A 26,767-nucleotide genomic window follows, 5' to 3' on the forward strand; every position below is an offset into this window, starting at 1 on the left:
CAAGTGACCCTTGTAAAATGAAAAATTATAAATAAATGATTTAAATATTAAAAAAAAAATTATAAACTGATAGCATCCATACCTCTAATAGCCAAACTCATGGAAAAAATAGTTACCAAGCAACTCACAGAACACCTATCCAAGTTCTCAATACTCTACAACTCCCAATCAGGCTTCAGACAACAACACAGCACTGAAACAGTTTTAACATTCATTTCCAACTTTAAGAAAGAAATTAGTATGGGAAAAAAGATTCTACTCCTACAATTTGACATGTCGTCGGCATTCAACATGGTAGACCATCAAATTCTACTACGACTTCTGGATGAGATCAGAATAGGTAAAACGGTCCTCAAATGGTTCGAAAGCTTCCTGACCACCACCTTGTACTAAGACAAAATGGGAAACAGGATTTCACCCTCATGGAAAGCCATCTGCGGAGTCCCCCAAGGTTCTCCTATCTCACCAATACTGTTTAACGTCATGATAGCACCATTGGGCAGACTGCTAGATAGACATGACCTCATATCATTAGTCTATGCAGATGACGTACCCATATATATACCATTCAATGAATTGAATGGCATAACAGACAGCGTCACTATAGGATTAAATACAAGCTCAAGCTGAACAGAGACAAAACACAATTCCTAATCATAATGAGCTTACATAACCACACCACTTACCCCAAATCACCACAGATGGAACCATTTACCCCCTTTCTCAGACAACCTAAAGGTCCTGAGAGTCAACACTGATCAGAAACTCACCTTTGAACCCCAAACCACCAATGTAATATCCAAGATGTTCCAAGTGATCTGGAAAATGAGATGGATCAGAAGCTATTTCCCCAAAACGGTGTTCCGCATGCTAGCACAAGCAACAGTACTCATACACAGACTACTGCAATGGATTATATGAAGGATGCAAACAATAAATCATGAAAATACTGTAAACGGTGCATTTAACCCTACTCTCTGTTTTAACCAGTTTTTAATCCACAATAGTACATTGCCTCCTATCCCATGACTCTCCAGTTTCCTCTGGAGTCTTTCATGAGGTACTTTGTTAAATGCCTTTTGAACATCCAGATACACAATATCGATCGGCTCACCTTTATCCACATGTTTGTTTACCCCTTCAAAGAAATGTAATAGATTGGTGAGGCAAGATTTCCCTTTACTCAATCCATGTTGGCTTTGTCTCATTAATCCATGCTTTTGAATATGCACTGTAATTTTGTTCTTTATAATAGTCTCTACCATTTTGTCTGGCACTAATTTCAGGAACAGGAAGGTCTTGAGTTGAGCAAGACTAATCTTTGGGAAACCATGCTACGACAGAGCCAGTCCGCTACTCCAGTCCCTACACTGGCTCCCAACCAAAGCATACACAGCCTTCAAATTACGTAATATGGTTTTACCAAATAATTTTCAATAACACCTGATCAATGTACCATCAAGAAACACAACTTAGAACCAGAAACTTCCTGACACTCCATTACCCAGAATGTCAAAAACGTGCCTACAAACCAGTTTATGCAGGAAGTTTTTCATACCAAAGCACAAAATGGTGCAACTCTTTACCCAAAATCCTCAGAGCACTGAACACTTACAGAAACTTCTGCAAACAACTCAAGACCTTCCTGTGGTGGCAGACAGATGGAGTGGAGAGGTGGGAGAGCCGATATCTGCAAAGTTGCTATTGACGGCCCTTAAAAGTGGTCCACAGTTGGTCCATAGTGCAGAACTCCAGGAATGTCATTTCCGGTCGGTGCTTAGGGCTTACGTTTCCCAGAGACAGGATGTTCACATGGTGGTAACTGATTCACACTGCTGTCTTAAATGTACAAGCAGTGAGGCTACACTTTTTCATGGATTATGGCAATGTAGATTTAACTCTAGATATTGGGCAGCGATCTCCCGGTTCCTACAAGAGGTACTGGGCAAAAAATTTAGGCTAACTTTTGAAAGAGCAGTATTTAGTGCACCTGGACTGTGGAATACGGGCACACGAAGGGAGAAGCTGTTCTCAGGGAAGGCGTGCATTGTAGGGAAGAAATGTATATTTCTGTATTGGTTGCAGGATCACCCTCCCTCCTTTTGGCATTGGAGGAATAAACTACATGAATTAATGATCTGGGAAGCCAGAGGTGCGGGCCTGTCGCCGGGAAGGCAACGGAGGTTCTTGGCACTGTGGGGGGCATATTTAAATATCATTTCGCCACAAGCACGCAGTCAAATTTTGAACAAACTCCCCTGGCAAAGGTAGTTCAGACCACTTGATACTTTGAGCGTTGCGTTGGAGGAGGGTGAGGGAAGGTGAGGAAGAGGGTGGACGGGGGAATACAGAGGGTAGGGGGAGGGGTGGGATTGCTGAGGGATGGGATAAAAGATTAAAATGATGATGACGGGCTGTAGTACTTTGACTTCCCAGACTGTATATTTTCGCATTCGAGTTTATGTATTTTCAGACTATGGAAAGTGTTCTTTGTTGAATTGTCATCAATAAAAATGTTGAATCATAAGTCCATAAGCCATTATTAAAGGGAAAATTAGGTTCTTACCGTGATAATTTTCTTTCCTTTAGTCATAGCAGATGCAGCCATTACAGATGGGTTGTGTCCATCAACCAGCAGAGGGAGATAGAGAGCACATTTTTTTTCAGTGCCTCATACCAGCTTGCTCCACTGCCTCTCCTTCAGTAATTGAAGCTTCCAAAGCAGTATAGCAAACCGCAATGGGAATAACATGAGCTTTCCTCACAGCAAACGATGGCCCTACAACAAAAGGCATTAACTCAGAATGGAGGGAATGAAACATCCTCCCGGAGGGCATAAACTCATCCTCCACTGAGACATAACTGGAGGGAATAAACTCATCCTCCAAAACATGAAACTGGAGGGAATTAAGTCATCCTCCTTTAATTGAACAAGAATCCTGAAGACTGTTTCCGACTTTCTCCCAAGGACGGAATCTCCAGGAAACATGAACAGAACCTGAAATAGATTTACAGCAGATAGCAATCAGACAGGGAGGGATCATGGCTGCATCTGCTATGACTAAAGGAAATAAAATTATCACGGTAAGAACCTAATTTTCCCTTCCTTGTCATCAAGCAGATGCAGCCATTACAGATGGGATGTATCAAAGCAATCCCTAGATAGGGCGGGAACAAGCCACACCATGCGCCAGCACTTACGCTCCAAAATGTGCGTCCCTCCTGGCAGCCACATCCAGCCTGTAATGTCGGGCAAAACAGAGCTTAGAAGCCCATGTTGCTGCACTACAAATCTCTTGAAGAGAGAGTGCTCCAGTTTCAGCCCAAGAAGAGGAAATTCCTCTAGTGGAATGTGCCTTAAAGGCATCAGGCGGAGGCCGGCCAGCAAGCAAATAAGCTGAAAAGATAGATTCTTTAAGCCAGCGGGCAATAATGGCTTTAGACGCTGGAGACCCTCTGCGAGGCCCTAATAGCAAAATAAACAGATGATCAGAGATCCTGAAAGAGTTAGTAACTCGCAGATACTGCAGCAGAGTCCTGCGCATGTCCAACAGGTGCAATTGCCCAAAAGATTCTGGAAACTCCACCTTGACAAAGGAGGGCAAGAAAATAGGTTGGTTTAGATGAAACGCTGAAACCACCTTAGGCAAGAAGGAAGGCACGATCCGAACCGTGACCCCGGACTCCAAAAACTGCAGAAAAGGGTCTCTACAGGACAGCGCCTGGAGCTCTGACACCCGTCTTGCCGAAATAATAGCCACTAAAAAGACGGCCTTCAGTGTCAAATCTTTCTCTGAAGCATGCCGAAGCGGTTCAAAGGGAGCACCCTGAAGGGCTTTCAGCACTAGCCCCAGGTTCCATGCTGGACAAGGTGCACGCACGGGAGGACGGAGCCGAAGCACCCCTCTAAGAAATCGTGCCACATCTGGATGAGCAGCTAAAGACACGCCTTCAACCTTGCCACGCAGGGAGGCCAACGATGCCATTTGCACCCGCAGGGAATTATAGGCTAAGCCTTTTTGTACACCATCCTGCAAAAAGTCCAGAATCGGCGAGACAGGAGCCCGCAGGGGTGTGATCTCTTTAGAAGCACACCAGACTTCAAACTGGCGCCAAATCCTGGCATAAGCCACGGAAGTGGAACGCTTGCGGGCTTGCAGGAGAGAGTGGTAATTACTTTATTGGAATAGCCTTTGTCTCTCAATTGCGCCCTCTCAATCGCCAGGCCATAGGACCAAATCGGCCGGCGTCCTCCATGGTCACTGGACCCTGTGACAACAGGTTGGGAACCAGAGGTAACTGAAGGGGATCCTCTACGAGCATCTGTCGGAGGTCCGCATACCAAGGCCTCCTGGGCCAATCCGGGGCGACGAGAACCACTTCTCCTGGATGCAGCCGAATCCGCAGGAGCACTCGCCCTATCAAGGGCCACGGAGGGAACACATACAGTAGGCCCGGAGGCCAGGGTTGAGCCAAGGCATCCAACCCCGCCAAGCGAGGATCTCTCCATCTGCTGAAGAAGCACGGGACTTTGGCATTGGTGCTTGTTGCCATTAGATCCATCACGGGCTTGCCCCACTTGGCACATATCTGCAGGAATACTTCGTCTGCAAGTTCCCACTCCGCTGGATCGATCTGATGCCTGCTTAGATAATCAGCTTGCACGTTGCTCTGACCTGCAATGTGAGCTGCCGACAGAAACTGTAGATGCAGCTCGGCCTAGTGGCAAATTTGTTCGGCCTGCGCGGCTACAGCTCTGCACTGAGTGCCGCCTTGTCGATTTATGTAGGCCACTGCTGTCGTGTTGGCCGACATCACTCTGACAGCCAATCCTTCCAGGGTCACTTGAAAGGCCAGAAGCGCCTGAAACACTGCTTTCAACTCTAGGCGGTTGATGGACCACTCCGACTCCTCGGGTGTCCAAAGACCCTGGGCATTCTTCCCCTTGCAATGTGCGCCCCAGCCTTTCAGGCTGGCATCTGTCACCACTAGGCACCAATCGGGGAGCGCCAGCGGCATTCCTCGCCGCAGCATGCTGTCTGAGAGCCACCACTCCATGCTGAGTCGGGCCGCAGGGAGCCAAGAGAGTCTGCATTGATAATCCTGAGATACTGGAGACCATCCTTGGAGTAGAGCATACTGTAGAGGTCTCAGGTGCGCTCTCGCCCAGGGCACCAGTTCCATGGTGGCCGTCATCGATCCAAGCAGCTGGACAATGTCCCAAGCTCGCGGGCGGGCATCCTCAGGAGCAGACGGACCTGATTCTGAAGCTTGCACCGCCTTTGCTCGGGTAGGTACACATACCCCGAGGATGTGTCGAACCTGGCCCCCAAATATTCTAGAGACTGCGAGGGGGTCAGGTGACGTTTGGCCAAATTGACGACCCAGCCCAGAGATTGAAGTACTGAGACCACTCTGGCTGTTACATGCTGACTCTCTGCAGCAGAGTTTGCTTGAATGAGCCAGTTGTCCAGGTACGGGTGAACCAGAATACCCTCTTGCCTTAGAAAGGCAGCTACTACCACCATAACCTTCTAAAAAGGTGCGGGGTGCTGTGGCGAGGCCAAAAGGCAAGGCCCGGTACTGGAAATGCTTTCTCATCACCGCAAACCTCAGAAACTTCTGGTGCGGGGGCCAAATTTGAATGTGCAAGTAAGCTTCTTTCAGGTCCAGAGACGTGAGAAACTCTCCTGGCTGTACTGCCTCAATGACGGAGCGCAGGGTTTCCATGTGAAAATGCAGCCCTCAGGGACTTGTTTAATTCTTTTAAGTCCAGAATAGGGCGAAAAGACCCTCCTTTTCGCGGCACCACAAAGTAGATGGAGTAGCAGCCGCAGCCGTGTTCGGCGGGAGGTACCGGGGACACGGCCCCTATCTGAATCAGACCTTGCAAAGTCTCCTCTACCGCCGCCCGTTTGGCGGCAGAACCGCATCGGGACTCCACAAACACGTCTCTTACAGGGGCGTGGAATTCTATTCTGTAACCGTCTCTGATCAGGTCCAAGACCCACTGATCTGAGGAAATGTTGGCCCACTCCTCGGCAAAGAGGGAAAGACGTCCTCTGATGACCGGACTCGAGGAGAGGGCCGGCGCACCATCATTGAGAGGGTCGCCCCTGAACTCCAGGCCTTGAGCCAGCGGCTGCGTAACGTTTGTCCGAGCGAAAGGAGTTCCTCTGCTGAAAACGGGCACGAGAAGGGAACCCAGCAGAATGCCCCGGGCGGTACCTTCGAACTTCATGGAAGCGAGGTCTGTAAGAGGAGTGGACCGCCTCACCCTTAGAGGAAGGCCGAGGCCTATCTTCGGGCAAGCGCTGGGGTTTAGCCTCATCCAGGCCCTTCACAATTTTCTCCAACTCCTCACCAAACAGGAGAAGGCCTTGAAAGGGCAACTTCACCAACCTTTGCTTAGAGGCTATGTCCGCCGCCCAATGCCGTAGCCAAAGAAGACGGCGAGCCGCCACTGCTACTGCCATGTGTTTAGCCGAAGCTCTGACAATATCATAAAGGGCGTCAGCAAGAAAGGACAAGGCCGACTCCATCCGCGGAGCCACATCTGAAAAGGGCTCCGCTCCATCACCGGGCTGTTCCACTGCCTGTTGCAACCAAGCCAGGCAGGCTCTAGCAGCATAACAACTGCAAGCAGACGCCCGAATAGTGAGACCTGCAAGTTCAAATGACCGTTTAAGTGCTGATTCCAGTCTACGGTCTTGAATATCCTTCAGGGCAACACCTCCTTCAACAGGGAGGGTAGTTCTCTTTGTCACAGCTGTGACTAGGGCATCCACTTTAGGCATAGCAAGCGAGCCATATGCTCCTCACTCAGAGGGTATAATTGCCCCATAGCCCTGGAAACTTTCAACGGTCCCTCGGGGTCAGCCCATTGAGCCGAAATAAGCTCTTGGATGGAGTCATGCAAAGGAAAGGCTCGAGCAGACTTTTTGGTACTAGCCATCCTAGGATTCACAGAGGAGGCTGAGCCACTGTCAGGGTCCTCAATAGAGAGAGCCTGCAGGGTATCAAAAATAAGCGCTGGCAGCTCATCACGGTGGAAAATCCTCACCGCGGAGGGATCGTCTAGATCCTGAGTCACTTCTGCATCAGACTCTGGCTCCTCAGACCATGAAGGCCTGCCAGAGTCCTCTGAATCCTCACAGCCCGACCACGGGCGGGAAAATGGAGGTGCAGCACTCTCTGAAGGGGAATGAGCCCTTCTGCGCTTCATATTCTGCCAATTATCAGGGAATAACGCCTCAGAGGGCATACCCAGGCTAGAATCCACCGGGGGGGGGGCATTAGAAGAGGCCCCTGCAGGGCTTTGTGGGAGAGCTCTTTTAAGCATGTATGCTTTATGCATAAGACAAAATCAAGGGAGAAAAACTCACCCTGGGCACCCAGATCTCTGCCGAGGCTAGTAGTTCTCATATCAGCCTCACTCCGAGGCCTCCCCCTGGGCTCAGGACTCTCCGCCTCAGCGGAGGTCGCGCCATGTGGTAAATTCAAAATGGCGTCCGCTGCCAGCTCAGAGCGCAAAGAATCGTCGCTCGCCATGCTCGGGCCGGCTCTAACGTCTGTACAGAACAATTTACAGAGCCCCGCTGCTGAACTGCGCTTGCCACACTTGGAACAGCGCTTTACATTCTCTGCAGCCATCACCGAAAACGGTGGTAAAATTCAAAATGGCAGTTCGTGCCAAAATCGCCCCGATCGCGGGGCCCACCCCGGAGGAGTCAGAAAACACTCTTACCTCACTGGACCGAGTATCACAGCTCCGGTCCCACAGAAAAAGGCAAGGAAAAGCCTCTGTTCCTTTTTTTTTTTTTTTTTAACAGAGGTAAATAGAACCCCGGAGGCTCAGGTGAGTGGGAAAGGCAGGGAAAGAGCGAACCTATGTGCCTGCATCCACTGTTGGTGGGGAAGGACAGGGAAAGCTAAACAATGTGTCCACATCCACGGAGGTATGGGTAAGGCAGGGAAAGGGCAAACCTATGTGCCTTTAAAGTGAAGCTGCTATAGCCTCCAACACCCCGGCTAACAACTGGCAAGCCAGGAGCCACCTCCAGGCAGATTTCTGATGGAGCTCGAAGATGCTACAACCACTCTGCTAGGGGAGATAGAGATTACTGAAGAGAGGCAGTGGAGCAAGCTGGTATGAGGCACTGAAAAAAGTGTGCTCTCTATCTCCCTCTGCTGGTTGATGGACACAACCCATCTGTAATGGCTGCATCTGCTTGATGACAAGGAAAAGAACTTGGAGAAAATCCACTGCTTATTTACAAAATACCAAGTAATCAGGCTGACCCTTGATTGCCATTGGCAGTGAATTCCACCCACTTAGTAACCTGGTATCTAAAGTCAGCAGAGCGAACTGACTTATAACACACTCTCTTGCAATCTGGATGAAGTCTAAGGTAGTCCCTAGAACCAGAGTTTATATTGCACAGTGAAACAGTTAAGGGCTGCAAATAATAGGTGTCATGCCATATAATATTTGAAAGACAAACACACAATTTAAAAATAATCCTGGCTTTAATGGGCAACCAGTGCAGCCTGCATAATAATGGAGTGGCTCTATCAAAACACAATACCTTGAGGACAAGCCTAGCTGCAGTATTTTGGAACATTAGTAGCCTTTTAGGACACTCTCCTTACACCCAGCATAGATAGAACTGCAGTAATCGAACTGAGTTAAAACCAAGGACTTAACTAGCAGTCTAAAGATGTCTGGTAAGAAATATGATCTGATTCTCCTCAGCTTCCAGAGAGACCTGAAGGATTTTTTCAATACTGAGGAATGTCAATTAATACACCCAGTACTCTAAGCATAGAATCTAGGGGTATGACACGTTGTCATAGAAAAATTATTATATGTGGTATGGTTAAAGGGGTTGGTTACCACAAGAAATTTAGTCTTCTCTCAACCTAAATTCGGAAGCCCGGGATTCCAACAAATCCAGACCAACTCTAATCTTAGAGACAATTTCTGGAAGACCAGTCTTGAAAGGGATATAGATTGTGACATCATCTGTTTAAATATAACTGCAGAACCTTGCTGTCTCTAGCCTTTCACCTAATAGAGCCATCATAATATTGAATAGGATTGGAGAAAGAAGCGAGCCCTGTGGCACCCCAAAGTCAGGAGACCAGGAAGGTGAGAGAGAACCTGACAACTTCACCTGATATAATCTTAATTTTAGGAAGCCGAGGAACCATTAGTGGACCTTCCCATACAATCCAAACTGATCCAACAGGTCTAAAAGCAACTCATGATCAACATAGTCAAAGGCACTTGACATATCAAACTGAATCACTAAAAACTTAAAGCCTAGCCTAACTGCTTTCCTAAAATCAGATATCAGATGGAAAGAAATGGGCGGATCAGGGAAATGCCTTTCTCCTGAACTCAACGAGACACCGGAGTCAATATCTACAAAGGGAGAGGAGGGAATGTTCTTACTCAGGGCTATCAGATGTCTCTCTATCAGGCCTAGTACAGAAGAAATACTCACTGCTAGATGTTTAGCCTTGGCTTTCCATTTTTTCCCTAAATAAAAATAGTCAAAAACAGTACCTGCAATGTAGAGAAAATTAGTGCCCTGGCCCACCGACGTTCCACCAGGGCTCTGAAGGAGCCTGAGGCACTCCCTGCAGCCATACTGCAGGGAACTGCTGAACTTTATCCCTGATGCCAGTCCTGCACTGATGTCCTCAGCGGGCTGGGAGATGAATGCAGGGAAGACCTTAACCACAGTGAGAACTTCCCTCAGGTGCCTCCAGTATGCCTGGGCTCATACACACCCCTCTTTCTCCACCAGCTGCAGGGAAACTACTGAGCTTTAACCCTGATGCCACTGTGCAAGGATACTAGCCAACTACAAAGTGAGCCAATAGTCATAAAAATATTTGACCCTATCAAAATTAAAACCACACCCAGATCCTGCAGTACAAAAAAAAGGAAAGTATTGTGCTATCTACACTGTCATATTTTTAATTCTAGTAAATCTATACTTCCCTCCCTTTACCATCTGTTATACATACCCTTTTCCTGGTCCCCCAACAGAGACCACCTGCATCCCAAAGGAACCACGGCCCCTTGAAGGTCTGCTACCAGCCCACTGGCCCACAACCATGCCTGCAATCTCCAGCTTCCCTCCCTGAGGAGGAATCTGATGCATGCCTGGAAAGAAGAAAGGCAGCATATAAGCAGAAAACATCACTCAACTGGCACCTCTAGGAACTGTTATGAGGAGCACTCACCCGAAAAGCCTCGATTCCTCCCTGGTGGAGGGGGGGGCACTGACCCAATGGCACGTGGATAGAGTGGGACAGGATAAAATGGTGGCATCATGGGAGGCATGAAATGTGGTGGAGGAAGAAGTGGTGGAGGTGGTTGACGTGTCAGGTTGATTCCCTCAAGGATGCTTTGTCTCATTTTCTCTACCTTTGCTGCCTGTTCAGCCTGGAAAAAGATGAGAGACTTCCATTACCAGACATGGATAACCTTATCAATGTGCATATAGAACAACCCTATTGCCCCTAATCACTCTTCCCTGTGAGAGTTTGCTCTTTAATCCTAGGGTCAGAAAAGTAAAGCATCAATCTCTTGTGGTATATTCTACCACTATCTCCTTAGCATTCTTTGTAAGAACCACTGATCTATGGAGTTCTGTTTCAGATGGCTCCCTTTCTGGGCAATCACAAAGTGTAAGCATACCCATTTTGTGGGGTAGAGTCATGGAAAAGAGCAGAAAGGAACCCCTAGCCTTCACTCCACCTGTCCATCACAGAGCTCAATCAGTGGTGCTTTCTCCCGTCCACTTTGGATCAGCTTGCTCTGAAAAAGCTTCCCATCAAAGTAGATCCAGGGGCAGCAATGCTCCCAGGGAACTGGCTGACCGCAGGCATCGTTGGCAAACAGTGCAGTGTCCACACCACTCATGAAAAGGGCAGCAAGCTGAATGCCACGGGTATCCAGCTTCTCGATCTAAACCAGAGAGAAAAAATATTTAGAGTAAGCATGTAGCTGCTTATACATCAGATCCGGACAAGAAACTGCAAGTAAAGTGACATTATAAAAACCTATAAAATGATTCCAAATCATTCCTGTTAAACTCTACAAGTATAGCCTGCTAGCAAATTTTCAAAGGGCACACACTGAAAATGTATCCATTTTTATGCAGGTAATAACAGTAACTTACCGGTAAGCAGGTGTTCTATGAGAAGCAGGATATAAGTACTCACATATGGGTGATGCACTATGATGGAACCTTGCATGGGAATTTTCCCCAGCCTTAAGTACAGCTCAACTGTACATGCAAGGGTCCACCAGCGGCATAGCTAGGACTGAATGGGCCCCAACTGCAAAAATTAGATGTGCCCCCTATAATACCACCTCTCCAAAAGTAGAGGGGATGGAGAACCCCTTCAGAGCTCCATTAAACAAAGCTGCAAAACCAAACACATTCCAGACCTATATAAACAACTGTCATAGTAACAGAAATAAAAACTAAAATACGAAGTATCAGACGCACATTTCCCAAAGCCGACATATTAAAAGGTGAAATTAGGCCTTACCTGCTAATTTTCTTTCCTCTAGATCCTCCAGACCGTTCAAGACGCTTGGGTTATGCACTCCTACCAGCAGAGGGAGACTGAGAACACAAACTTCTTATACAAGTAGCCTGTGCAGACCTTCTACTAACCAGTAAAACAGTAAAGCAGAGGAACAAAACACCTCCACCTAAACAAAACCACTGAATCCACACTCAGATCTCCTCCTCTTAAGATGGGGGAATTCAACTGCAGATGGACACAAACGGTACCACAAACTGCCCTTAGTAAAACTCCAGGACCCAAATCACAGGAGCTACTAGAAATATCAGCAACTGAAGTCTAAAGAAAATATCATACTGAACTGTCCGATACACTAGGTGGGCTCTTGAACAGTCTGGAGGATCTAGAGGAAAGAAAATTAGCAGGTAAGGCCTAATTTCACCTGCCTCAGCAATCCTCCAGCCCGTTCAAGACGCTTGGGACATACCAAAGCAATAAACACATTTAAGGGTGGGACCTGCGAAGCCCAGAGGACAGGACTGCAGCTCCAAAACTGGCATTCTCCCTTGCCTGTACATCCACTCTGTAATGTTTGACAAAAGAATGCAGGGAGGACCACACCGCCGCTCTACAAATGTCCACCGGTGGAACAAAACTACTCTCTGTCCAAGAAGCCGCCATCCCCCTAGTGGAATGTGCCTTGAGCCCCACTGGCACCGTACGGCCATGCAATATGTAAGCCGAAGAGATGGCATCCTTCAACCACCGAGCTATAGATGCCTTAGAAGCAGCTGCTCCCTTCTTGGGCCCCCCCAAGTACAAATAACCTGTCCGAAGACCTGAATTTCTCCGACCTGCGCAAGTAAACCTTCAACACTCTGCGCACATCCAATTTCGCCAAACGATGCTGAGAAGCATCCCCCGTCCGGTCCCCCAAGACCGGCAACAAAATCACCTGATTGACATGAAAGGAGGATACCACCTTAGGCAAAAAAACGAAGGGACTGGATGCAGCGAAACCTTTTCCTTAGAAAACCACAGAAATGGAGGCCTACATGAAAGAGCCTGAAGTTCCGAAATCCCGCGAGCCGACGATATAACTACCAAAAAGACCACCTTCACAGTAAGGTCTTTTATCGAACAAGACTCCAAGGGCTCAAAAGGAGAACCCGCCAAAGAGTCAAGAACGATATTAAGATCCCACTGAGGAACTACCGGCTGCTGAGGAGGACGAAGCAACTTCACCCCCCTCAAAAAACGGACCACATCAGGGGAAGACGCAACCGACCTGCCCTGCACCTTACCCCGAAAACACGCAAAAGCAGCCATTTGCACCTTCCAAGATGACAATGAAAGGCCCTTCTCAAAACCATCCTGCAAGAAATCTAAAATGCACGACACAGAAGCTGTCGAAGGGACACACGCCCGGTCCCCACACCAATCTTCAAATATGCGCCACACATGCACTAAGGCCAAAGACGTCGAACGTTTGCGACACTGCAGCATTGTCTGAATCACCTGAGGGGAAAACCCTTTCCTTCTCAATCGTTCCCTCTCAAGGGCCACACGGTAAGAGAGAACCGAGCCGGATCTGGCATGACAATTGGACCCTGACACAACAGCACCGAGCCCCTCCAGCCGCAGAGGCTCGCCTTCTAACAAGCGCATCAGATCCCAAAACCACGGCTGACGCGGCCAATTCGGAGCCACCAACACCACCGGACCCGCATGGCATTCTACCCTCTGTAGGACTCGACCTATCAAGGGCCACGGGGGAAACACATACAGCAACACCCGCTGAGGCCACGGAAGGACCAATGCATCGATCCCTTCTGCTTGCAGATCCTGATGCTGACTGAAATACCGAGGAACCTAAGCCTTCTGTGCCGATGCCATGAGATCCACTACTGGCATTCCCCACTTTAGAACTATCTGGTCGAACACCGACTGGTGCAGAGACCATTCTCCGGGGTCCAACATGTGTCTGCTTAGAAAATCCGCGTTCACGTTGTTCACCCCAGCCACGTGCGCCGCCGAAATCTGCACTAGATGCCTTTCCACCCAACTCGAGCACAGCCGTCTCGATTGCCAACCGCGGACTCTTTGTACCACCCTGCTGGTTGACATACGCTACACTGCTGTCGAAGTTGTCGGACATGACACTTACCGCCTTCCGACCACACTTGAGCGAAACGCCAACAGAGCTAGCCGAATCGCCCTCGTCTCCAACCGGTTGATAGACCACTGAGCTTCCTCCGTCGACCACCACCCCTGCGCGGACCGACCAAGACACTGAGCTCCCCAGCCCAGCAGACTGGCATCCGTTACCAGAATCACCCACTGAGGAGGTTCCAACGGCATGCCCTTTTTCAGATGGGCCGAGCACAGCCACCACTGGAGACTGCGCCGAGGAGCCACCCTCAATGGCAACCACAACTCCAAACTGTGTAACCTGGGGAAACCACTGGGACAACAGAGCCGCCTGAAGCCTGACGCATATGTGCCCTGGCCCATGAGCCTGCAAAGAGGTGGGAAAATGTGGGATACAAATGCAATAAATAATAACAATAAATAAATAATAATAATGGTACTACCTCTATTGTCGCTGCCATGAGGCCCAGAACCCGAAGGTACATTTGAACCGTCGGACTCTGAACGGACATTAACAGCCGGACCTGCTGCTGAAGAGAGGCGATCCGAGAATCCAGCAGAAAAACACGACCCACTGCCGTGTCAAACCGCACTCCCAAGTACTCCAGACTCTGCGATGGGATCAACTGACTTTTGACTACATTCACTACCCATCCGAGCGATTCCAGAAACGCGACCACCTGAGCTGTCGCCGCAACACTGTGAGCCCGAGACTTCGCCCGGATCAACTAGTCGTCCAGATACGGATGCACCAGAATTCCCTGCCTCCGCAAAGCCGCTGCTACCACCACCATTATCTTGGGGAAGGTGCGTGGAGCCGTTGCCAGACCAAAAGGCAGAGCACAGAACTGAAAGTGCCTCCCCCTAAAACTGCAAAACGAAGGAAACGCTGATGGGCCTCTCGAATCAGCATGTGCAGATACGCTTCCGTGAGATCCAGTGATGTGAGAAATTCTCTCTGACGAACAGCCACTATGACCGAGCGCAGAATCTCCTTGCGGAAGGATGGCACCTTGAGCGCCCCATTGACCCTCTTGAGATCTAAAATGGGTCGAAACTGGTCCTCCTTCTTCGACACCACAAAGTAAATGGAATAACAACCCATTCCCTGCTCGTGCCGAGGAACGGGTACCACAGCTCCCAACTGGATTAAGCAACCCAGAGTCTCTTGAATAGCCTTTAACTTGACTCGAGAGTGACAAGGAGAGGGAAGAAACAGATCCGGCAGCGGGTGCTCGAACTCGAGCACATAACCGTCGCGAACGACCTCTAGCACCCACTGATCTGAAGAAATTTGGGTCCACCCCTGATAAAACAGACGAAGTCGCGCCCCGACCTTCACCAGAGGCTGGACCCACCCACTCCGGAAGAGTCCCGACCTCCTCAATGACCCCCTCGAAAGGACTGCGTCCGCTGGAAAAACTGGCTTTTAGAAGGAGACACAAATCTGCCCGGCCTGTACTGCCTCATGCCCTTAAACCGACCTCTAGCCGAACCACCTCGACTAGCCGCCTTAGTCCGTAACTCCAGCAACCGTGAGACCTTGGTATCCCCAAGACCACTCATCAGTTTATCCAAGTCCTCTCCAAACAACATAGAACCTTAGAAAGGTAGAGAACACAACTTTGCTTTAGAGGCTGCATCTGCCACCCAGCCCCTAAGCCAAAGAGCCCTGCGAGCCGTCACCGCCAGAGCCATATTCTTAGCCGAAGCCCTTATCAAATCATAAAGGGTGTCCGCCAAAAACGAAGACCCCATCTCCAATTTGGCCAGGACATGAACCTATCTAACGCAGGCTCATCCAAGAGCATCTCCGCCCAAACAGAAACAAGCTCTGGCTACCAAGCCCCCACACACAGAGGCTTTCAAGGCCAAAGCCGACAAATCAAAGCTGCGCTTCAGAAAGGACTCTAGCTTCCTATCCTGAGGATCCCGTAAGGCTGTACCACCATCCACCGGAATGGTCGTAGCCTTATTAACGGCTGTAACCACCGCATCCACAGTAGGTGGTTTCAGCAGGGCCAAATCTTCCAGAGGCAAGGGATACAGCTGCGCCATAGCCCTAGACACCCTACAATCAGCCTCCGGCACAGACCATTCCTGAAAAACCATGTCTCTAATGTCTGAATTCATGGGAAAGGAACGGGAGGCTCTCCGAATCCCCTTAACCAAGGGATCTACCTGGGGTCCCTCCGCAGAGGGAGTGGCCGCCAGAGCAAACATCAAAGTAGAGATCACCTGATCAATGAGCTCTAACAACTCCTCCTTATGAAAAATGTGAACCACTGAAAAATCTTCCCCAGGCCTTAGCCCATCCTGATCCTCAGACTCATCTAAGAGATCCTCCTCTCCTGGGTCACTCCAAACCTCCGACCCAGGCAGAGAAAGTATCTCCATAGGCTCCGAAATATTCACCCGCGGGCGCTTAACTCCCACTGAGCTAGCAGCCTCCGGGGAACAAACAGCCTGAGAGGGGCCAGCTCTCCAGGCATTATACAGAGACCAAACAAACTCAGGGGGGAAACCAGACCCCCCCCCCCCGACGCTGCTGAAGCCCCAACAACACTTCCCGCAGTCTCCACGACGGACCCCCCCTCGCTCCCGAGGCGGGTCCCATCGCGTGATCCGTGGCTAAACTAGGCGCGCTTCCCGCCACACATGGGTCCCCCGGTGCCGGTACGCAATTGCGCGGCCAAAAGGGCCACGCTTCCCGCCAAAAACGGCTCCGTCGAGGCCGACCCGGGACGCACAGCCAAAATGGCCTTGTTTCCCGCCAAAACCGGCCCGGAATGTGCAGTCAAATCGCCGCCCAACACCTCCGCCGACTCAGGGGAAAGCACGGGGGGCAAGAGCGCTGACAACGTTGGCTCCCCACAAAATTTACATTGGCCACCTTTCACTTCAACGCCACGCTTCGCGTAAAACCAACACCTCGCCGACTTAGACATAATGGCAGCGAACACAATAAAAACAGTTGCTTTGTGCTCTGACAGACTAATAGGCAAAACCGCCTAAGGCAAGAACGCCCTTGAAGATGTTTTATCTCTGGACTGCCACAAGACCAGCCAAAATAGCCTCCTTTTAAAAACAAAGTTTATTTATTTTAAACCTCATTGCTGATGCCTAAACGCCTCAAGGGTACAGAACGAGGTCTGTAGCCGAGGTCAAGCAGTCCTCCAGAGGAACAGCACAGGGAGAGGGACCCGGCCACCAGGGTGTGACACCCCACAGGGAATAAGAAGCCCCTTAGGACTTACACCCTGTAATAGAGATCCAAGTGTGGGTTCTCTAACATTTACAACCCAACCTAGAAACCCCAAACGGGCCTACCAGACTGAGTACACTGCACAGGCTGCACACATCTACCCTCTGCTGAGACTGAGAAAATTCTGGTTAGTAGAAGGTCTGCACAGGCTACCTGTATAAGAAGTTTTAGTGTTCTCAGTCTCCCTCTGCTGGTAGGAGTGCATATCTCAAGCGTCTTGAACGGTCTGGAGGATTGCTGAGGAAATAATAAATTGAATTGATTTGTACTTTTCTGACTCACTGACAGGTCAGTTATGATCCATGAACTGCCTAAGCTAAAGGCTCTAAAATGCCTGAAAGCTGCATCTTTACTTTCTGCTGAGAGCTGTGAATTCGAGGTCATGGTGATCCAGCAAGGAGCACTCTTCCCCTCCCTGACAGAGCTGATGCCGCTAACTCTACACCACAAGGACACTAAGAATGTACACAGTTTGAAAGTGAAGATGTGTTGAGGTTTCTAGACAAAACGATGATAAGACCTGGGTCCAGGATAGATTCCTGTAGCAAAACAGCACTATAATCTCCTGTAAAAGAAACCTTGGACTTGTTATAAGATACTGTGTTCCATGAACATTTAGATATTGCGTTCTGTATTCCATAACATTCAGATAGTGTTTTCCATTTTATATAAACAATAAAGTAAGACAGAAATTAGCTGAAGTTGCAAGGTTGTATGATTTGGGAGGGAAATGATGCCCAATCCACTGTATATAAGGCACTGCTGTATTGTATTTAGACAGAGGCTGAGATGATCGACAGTGAGTAATTCTTTCTCTCTCTCACTCCCTCTCATAACAAATTGTTATTTGTTATTGCTTTATTATTATCTAAATTGGTGAGGAATAAAGACTTTCCCTTCCAAAGGAACTTAGTCTCTGTTTTTCCTGTCACCCCATATCTTGGGGGTGGCTGGTCCACTGTATCTTGGGGTGGGTGTAAGGAGGCAGAAACCCTATTGGTATATTTCTTATGGTAAGTAGAAGGATCAGAGAAAAAATTACCACCTATTATAGCCTTCTCTGGGACTAGGTGATTATCAGAGGGAACCACATAACCACAGACTCCACTATAAACAAAATTCAGAAAAAAAATATATTTTTCTACCTTTAATTGTCTGAGCATTGTTTTGGTCCTAGTGTCTCTTTTCCTGGTTTTTCCTTAACTATCTTTTTCAGGATCTTCTAACCTTTTGACATTTCTTTTCTCTCTATGTCCATCATCCTTCTTCCCTCTGTACCCTTTATCTATCCTATCCAGCATCTCCCCTCTTTGTCCCTAATCTCTTCTTGTATCCAGCACTGCTCATCTGTTTCCTTGTCCTTAAGCTCCTCCTGTGTCCAGCATTGATCATCAGTATCCATGTCCCTACACTCCCCCCTCCATGCCCAGTATCTCCTCTCTGTGTCCCTGTCTCTCACGTCCAGCTTCTCCCCTCTCTATTCCCTTCCTTCTGCATCCCTTACCCCAGGCCAGCATTTTCTCCCTCTCTCCCCCGCCCCCCCACTCTGGGGCCAGCATCTCTCCCGCTTGCATCCTGATCGCCCCCTTTCTAAAACACCTTTTGGTCCGAGTCTCTCTCCCCCTCTGTGCAGGCACACCATTTCCCCTCTCCCATTGGCATCTCTCCATCTCCCTCAAAGGCCTGGCATCTCTTTGGCATACCCCTTCCCCCTGGTGGTCCTCCAAAGTTGGGACTGCTGGCTGGCAGAGGCAGTGAAAAAACTGTCAGGGTCCCACCCACAAGAAGTTACATCAGAAGAGGTTGGACAGCAGAGGAAAGACCCTTGCAGGGCCAGAGAAGGCAGCCTGGTTTCTTCGCTGCTTCTGCTAGCCACGACTTTGGAGGACATAGAGGGGCCTAGAGAGTGTTGTGTGTGTGGGGTGGGGGGTGGTATCAGAGAAGCTAGACAGATGTTAAATAGCAGGGGCAGACAGAAGGTGGCTCCTACTATTGGGTGGCCCTGAACCTTTTGCCCTGCTCACTCAATGATAACATAGTAGATGACAGAAGATAGACATGTCTGCCCAACCAGATAAACTCACAGCATAAGATAAATACATTATATGGATGCCACTGGGGTCCATATTAATTCATTATAAACGTCATTGTGACAGAATTCAAGTGCACTTATATCCTGCTGCCCTTAGAGTACACCAGCTACAAGTAAAGCAAAGTTACTCACCTGTAGCTGATGTTCTCCAAGGACAGCAGGCCAAGTATTCTCACTTCTGGGTGATATACTACTACTAAACATTTCTAGAGCGCTACTAGGGTTACGCAGCACTGTACAGTTTAACAAAGAAGGCCAGTCCCTGCTCAAAGGAGCTTACAATCTAAAGGACGAAATGTCAAGTTGGGGCAGTCAAGATTTCCTGAATAGAGGTGTAGTGGTTAGATGCCGAAGACGACATTGAAGAGGTGGGCTTTGAGCAAGGATTTGAAGACGGGCAGGGAGGGGGCTTGGCGTATGGGCTCAGGGAGTTTATTCCAAGCGTGGGGTGAGGCGAGGCAGAAAGGACTGAGCCTGGAGTTGGCGGTGATGGAGAAGGGTACTGAGAGGAGGGATTTGTCTTGAGAGAGGAGGTTACGAGTAGGAGTGTAAGGGGAGATGAGGGTAGAGAGGTAAGGAGGGGCTGCAGATCGAGTGCATTTGTAGGTTAGTAGGAAAAGCTTGAACTGTATGCAGTACCTGGTCGGAAGCCAGTGCAGTGACTTGATATCACCTGACGGAGCCTGGTGAGGACGCTGACTTGTGAGATGATTGTAGAAAATTCCTAGTAATGTCCCACCGCGCTTATGCAGGTGCCTGGAAATTTTCATAGATGGGGACTCCCTAGTTACACAATGCTCTCAACAGAAAAAGGGAATACTACAACTTGTGGTGCTGCTGCAACAGGTTGACACATAAAACTGTTTTTGGTGGCAACAGCCTTATGTTTTATAAATTTTATAATCTTTTTTTTTTTTTAAAGGCTTCATGAAACTGAAAGAAATGAGCCTAGGGGATGGAGTTGGTACTAGAGAACTATCTGACCAAATCTACTTTTGCATAGGAGTCCTGTTCTAGGGCTACTGATGATGTGGCCATAAGCTCTATCATGAGCCATGATATGACCCCTCTAGGATTAGGCCTGCATGGGCATTAGTAAAGAAAATGCAGGGGGTGGGGGGGGGGGGGGGGAAGTGATGTCATTGACCAACATGCTTAAGTTGTGAGCTCTGTGTCGGCAGAGCATGTAACCCTGAGAAAACCCCCTTTTCACGGTTTGAAAAGCAGATTAAAGCAGTGGCAGTGTTTTCTCCACCTCTCATGTGCAAGGTAAAGAGAAGTTTGAAGATGGTGTTAATGTTGATAAGGAAAAACCTGTGGTGACAGGGAAAACGCCAGGGTCCAGAGTAGAGAGTTGCACGGGGACAGAAATCTTATCCATCCCCGCCCGTCCCTGCTGGAATCTTACCCGTCCCCGCAAAAATGTAACCCATCCCCACCCGTCCCTGCAAAAATTTAACCCATCCCCACAAGAATTTAACCCATCCCCACCCTTCACTGTAAGAATTTAATGGTACATAAAAGAAAATTCCAGTCAGCTCCCTCAGTCTCTCTCTGGATTTGAGCCATAGCACTATAGGCAAGGGAGGAATGGAAGCTGAAACTTGGAACACTCTGGTGTGCACCTGTAAGATTTGTCTCTGATTTACTGGCACTGTGTGCTGAGAGGTCACCACATGCACGCGCCAGTAGGTCAGGTGACATCTGATGCTCATGCCTGTGTCAGAGCTTAGGTCTGCTCATCAGCCCGGGAGCAAAGAGGATTTTTTTTTTTTTTTTTTTTAAATAAACTTTTATTGGTGACAACAACAATTGTACTGTTCCAGTCTCATTCTAACAAGTTTAACACTGCACAGACCTCATTTACACAACCATCATATAACTTTGTCTCATTATGTCACACCTTTTATTGTTTCTCCCCCCTTCCCTTGGACTAGTCCCTCTCCCTCCCCTCTCCCCCAACCCTTCCCCACCCCCCACCCACCCTCCCTTCCTCCCAGGTAGTACTCTGTTAGTATATTTATATCTATCCATTAAGTATTCTACTCCGTGCCAGTGGTGTTAGAGTATCCAGGAATGGCTGCCAACACTGGAAGAACTTGTCTCCCCTCGGGGATGATAAATCCGGTACATCTTTTCGCTCCATAGCGCATAAGGAGAGCATGTAAGCCCGCCACAACTGGATCAAGGGTCCTTCGTCCCTGAGCCACAATTTAAGTATAGATTTCTTCCCCATCATCACTGCTCTTCGTAAAAAAGCTTTGAGGCCTATTTTCTTTCTACCCCTGGTTGCATATTTCTCAAACAATAGGCCAGGTTGTCGGTTCCACATTACCCCCCACATCTTTGACACCTGTGCACATAATAAAGACCAAAAAGCTAATACAGCTGGGCAGTGCCAAACCATATGTCCTAGGTGTGCTTTCTGCCCCGTGCATCCCGGACAATCATCGCTCTGCCGCAGGGTTGCTTTATAGGCTCTATGTGGAGAAACATATAATCTCATCAAAAATTTATACTGAGTTTCTCTAATATCTGTGCTCCCAAATTCTTTATAACATGTCTGGAGGCAAGACTGTATGTTTATTTCCCTTACGCGAAGCCCCAGTTCTAATGCCCATTCCTGTGCCAATTTAGCATATAGCATTGGTGCCTGTGCCTCTTTAATCTGTGCATGATAATACTTCAGAGGTACCGCCCTCTGTGCTTCTAGGTCATATATTTCTGTCAACTGGTTGCGCACTTTGGAAGTAAGTGACTGCTGCGGGAGTGAGCTTGTATAATGTTTTAGCTGAGTGTACGCAAGGAAGTCCTGACATGTTAATCCCTGGCGGCTACACAACTCCTCCTCTGTCCGCAACTTGCCATCCCCCTTCATGATCTGAAACAGAAAAAATATGCCCTCTGACCTCCAGGCGACAAAAGTAGCTGAGGTGCTGCCCACTGGAAACTCTGTATTTCCTCCCAGGGGCAGGAATGGGGTCACCTTTGGGTTTATCTGAAATAATTTACAAATCCATTTCCATGCCTTTTTCATAGGTCTAAAAAGCGTCAATACTTTTTTTTGGTGTGCCCCCCTTCCCAGCCCTACATGCAACCAATAACTAAAATGCATATTGCCCAACATTGCACATTCCATTTCTGGAAAGGAAAAGTGCGACGTTCCCTTAAACCAATCCGCTATGTGTCGCATGCATCCTGCTACCGACATCCATTTCACGCTCAGTACACCCAGTCCTCCCTTGTCTTTTGGCAGATATGTTTGTTTAAATGACACTCGGGCTCTACGTCCATCCCATAAGAATCGCCTGAGCATTCTATGGAGGTCTACCTCCTCTTTATGGGTTAGAAACAACGAAAGCACCTGTACCACATATGTCCACTTAGGCACGAGGATCATATTGTAAAGCGCTACCCGCCCTAATAGTGAGAGGGGTAATTTTTGCCACATCAATAAAGCTGTCCTCGTGGTCTCCCACAAAGGTCGCAAATTGATGGCGTGTACTTTGTTCAATTGGGCTGGAATGTATACTCCCAAATATTTAATTGCTTTTGTGCCCCATTGCAGCGGAAAGGATCCCTCCCACTGTGTCTTTATTGTCTCATTAGTTGGCAGAGCTACAGATTTTTGTTTATTTAATTTGAATCCGGAATAATATCCAAATTCCTCTACTGCTTCCAACAGTCCTGTGGCCTTGTAAGCGTAAGCAGAATATCGTCCGCAAACGCTAGCACCTTAATTTCAGTCTGTGGCATTGTTACTCCTGCGATCTCCTTATTCTTACTGATCGAGCGTAGCAGAGGTTCTAAATATAGTAGAAAGAGAAGGGGTGAAAGAGGACAGCCCTGCCGCGTTCCCCTTTGTATTGAAAAGGGTGTAGATATCATGTTGTTTACTATAACACGTGCTGTGGGTGCTGAATACAATGTCAAAATCGCTCTGAGATACCAGCCCTCCAGTCCCACATATTTCAATACCTCAAAGAGATACTCCCAGCTTACTTTATCAAACGCCTTCTCCGCGTCAAGACTCACTAGCAGAAGCGGATCTTTTTGTTCTTGACTCTGTGCTAGCGCTAACAAAGCTCGCCTAACATTAAGTCCAGGGTGCCTCCCTTTCACGAAACCAACTTGATGATCCCCTATCAAAGACGGTAAGTGTTTTGCTAACCTATCTGCTAGAAGTCTGGCCAATATTTTAAGATCAAGATTCAATAAGGATATTGGTCTATATGCTTCTAAAGCTTCTGGGGGTTTACCCGGCTTGGGTATCAAGGTTATCAGGGCCTCGTTCACTCTAGAAGGCCAAGCTCCACTCTCCACTACCTCCTCAAAGTATAGTGTAAGAGGCCCACATACCCTATGACCCATGAGTTTATAATATTCTGTGGAGAACCCATCCATCCCCGGGCTTGTGCCTCCTACAAGAGATTTAATCACCTTCTGCACTTCCTGGGCTCTTATGGGATCATTTAGCTGATCCCTGATTTCTTGGGCCAGGCGTGGCATTCCCGAGTCCTCTAAATAGTACCCTGGCTCTGGACCTACTGCTTCTGGGTCTGCCCCATATAACTTCTTGAAATAGTCTGTAAAGAGTTGTAAGATTTCAGTAGGTTTGTGTTGCTGTGTGCCATCTGGTGCTGTTAATGTGTGAATAAGTTTTTTAGTCGTCCATGTTTTTACCATTCTTGCTAATAATTTCCCATTTTTATTGCCGAATTTAAAATAATGATATCGCCTACTAAATAGGAATTTCTTCGTTCGTTCATGAATCAATGTGTTAAGCCCTGCCAAATTTGCCATCATATGCTAATAGTTAGCCTCAGTTGGGCATTGCTGGTGTTTCCTTTTGGCCTGTATATACTGGCGTTCTAATTGAATAATGCCTTGTGATATTCTCTTGTTTCTGGCAGCCACATAACTAATGATCTCTCCTCTCATCACTGCTTTAGATGTTTCCCAGAACAACTCAGGTGTGTCTTGGTGCTGTGTATTGGTCTCAATATAACTATCCCACTTCTGTTCTAAATAAGATCTGAAATCTGGGTCTCCCATTAAGTATGCTGGGAATCTCCATCGCCTATGTTGCTCAATGGGTGGCCCCAACTCCACATCTATCCAAATTAGGGTGTGATCTGAAATAGCCATCGGTCCCACCTCTGCAGAGTGTACTACCGAAAACAAGGAGGCGGATATCAATATGTAGTCAATACGAGACCACGTCCGGTGAACCCTCGAGAGATGAGTGTAGTCTCTTTGCGTAGGGTTCAGCAGCCGCCAGGGATCCACCAGATTTAACGTGTCACACAAATAATCTAGGCCTTTTCCCTTACCCATGGCCCCCCCAAGCCGTGGACGATGATCGGTCCAAATCTGGGTTTAACACTTGATTGAAATCTCCCATTAGTATCCATGGTGCCGTGTCATATTTTAGTCCTAATTTTACTAGAGTTGGAAAAAAACTTGAGTCACGGGTATTAGGTCCATAAATACCACATAGATAATAATTTTGGCTCATGTAATTTATGTGTATCAGAACATATCTGCCCTCTTTGTCTCTTTCCACTACCCGTGACTCGCAAGGAAGGCCCCTCTTTATAAGAATTGTTACTCCCCCCTTGTGACCCGTGGCCGATGAATAATAACATTCCCCCACCCATTGTTGTTTCAATTTCTGGTGTTCCTCGTCCGACAACTTAGTCTCCTGCTGACATGCAATAGAGGCCTGGTGGTGTTTTAGACATGTTAATATCTTGGTCCGCTTCACTGGGGAATTTATCCCAGATACATTCCAAGATATCACACGCAGAGGAGGAGTCTTAGCCATTAGCCTTTTGTAGGTGTCTCCTATTCAGTATGTCCAACCCAGCTCTGGGCCCCAGGTTCCCCAGCCACAACCCGGCGCCTCCTACATTGTGCATAAATCGTTTTTCTATTCCATATGTTTTACCTGCAATATGCCTGAACTTCCTACCTGGTAGAATTGGTCTTCCCTCCCCTCCCCTCCCCCCTTCCCTTCTATTCCCCTCTCCCCCCTCCTCCCTGTCCCCATATTCCTTCCCTTGCCTCCTTCCTCATGCCACCCTCGCCTGGCATATGGGTCTGTTTGATGCACCCGGAATCCCCCCACCAAACTTTTGTAACATATCTATACTTCATTACGTGCTCTCTATTTAACTGTGCACATTAACCTCACAATGTCAAGCCCCTTGAACAGTCTCTTACAGTTAGAAGACCAGTTCTTCTATGTCTCTTTGTCATATTGATGTTCACCCATGGACTTCTCTCGCCGTCAACTACCGGCCTGTCATTACTCTTCACTTGGTATGATGTTCAATAGAACCAAAAGGTGGCCTCTTAATCTTGTAAATCCCCTGTGGTTTTTGAATTTTGACTCTCGTCCACCTGCCACTTCACTGCGATCATGCTGGGGGACGTTCCATCCACTCCAAAGCTGACTCCGGTGTCTGAAACAGTTTCCATCCGTTAGCAGTCTGCACTTTCAGTGTGGCCGGGTACTGCAATATAAATCTTAGTTGCTTTTCCACCAACTTCGAACACACCGGTGTAAACGCCCTCCGCCGCTGCGTGAGAGATGAGGAATAGTCCTGAAATACTTTTATTAATCCTCCTTCATATTTCGTTTCCTCTTTGTTGGCTTTATATAGGCGCAATATTGCTGCTTTCTGCGAGTAATCATGAAATTTTACTATAACCACCCGAGGGCGATTTTCACGTGGTTGCTTCTGGCCTATTCTGTGCGCTCTGTCTAAGCGAATGTCCATGCCTTCCCGGGCCTCCGGGTAGCGCGCCTGCAACCATGTTTCCAAAGTTGTCTTTAATTGCCCCTCCGCCAGGGACTCTGGGAATCCTACGAATCTTAAATTCTCTCGTCGAGACCGATTCTCCAGCTCGTCTAACTTTTGCTGGTACTCTATGGTCAACTGTTCCAACTTGTCTATGCTCGTCCCCTGTTCTTGCTGCGTATCCTCTACTTCGGACACCCGAGCTTCGAGCTCGCCAGTTCGGCGTGTAAGTTCTGAAGTCATATTTTTAAGCTCCGCTATTTGCTCCGACAAGGTATTAAATCGGGAGTCCAGTGCGTGAACAACCGCCTCCGTTAACTCTGTTACCAGAGTATCCGTTGGGGCGTGCGCTGGAGATACGGACGGGGACACCGGCGCCATCTTGTTTTCCGCCCCGCGGAGCCTCTCGTCCTTACGTTTAGTTGTTTTAGTGCTCACCGACATTGTCTGCTGGATCAAAAATTTGTCCATATATTCCAGGTCTGATCAGGAGCTCTTTTTTTATTCAATTGCGGAGTTTGAGAGCGTTAATTGTTATGTTTGGTGAGGAGTTCCGGAGCCGCGATGTAACCTGCGTCCACCGCCGCTCACTGCATCACGTGACCTCGCAAAGAGGATTAATTGTAACATAGTATGTGACCGCAAATAAAGACCTGAATGGTTCATCCAGTCTGCCCAATAGTCACACTCATTATCAATTCATGATTAAATCAACGATTGTGATATTATATACTTGATTATGGTGTTTCTTTTGTGTTTCTGCAACATAGACCATAGAAGTCTATCTTGGCCCTATCCTTATGTTCCAACGGCTGGAGTTGTCATTGAAGCCCACTCCAGTCTATTCATCTTCTCATTTGTGGGACACAGATCATAAAAATCTATCCAGAACTGTCCTTA

General features: G+C 48.0%; 1 protein-coding gene across 1 annotated transcript in view; it reads right to left on the bottom strand.

Annotated features, from left to right (window-relative positions):
* The window catches only part of FAM120C (family with sequence similarity 120C), a 326,238-nt gene that overhangs the window by 19,501 nt on the left and 279,970 nt on the right, over positions 1–26,767 (bottom strand). The window contains exons 12-14 of the mRNA XM_030194274.1: positions 10,775–10,984; positions 10,258–10,459; positions 10,039–10,177 (exon numbers count right to left, since the gene is read on the bottom strand). Coding sequence (XP_030050134.1) covers positions 10,039–10,177; positions 10,258–10,459; positions 10,775–10,984 — 551 coding nt within the window. The remainder of the gene's footprint in view (positions 1–10,038; positions 10,178–10,257; positions 10,460–10,774; positions 10,985–26,767) is intronic.

This window comes from Microcaecilia unicolor, chromosome 2, assembly GCF_901765095.1.
Source record: "Microcaecilia unicolor chromosome 2, aMicUni1.1, whole genome shotgun sequence".
NCBI lineage: Eukaryota > Metazoa > Chordata > Amphibia > Gymnophiona > Siphonopidae > Microcaecilia > Microcaecilia unicolor.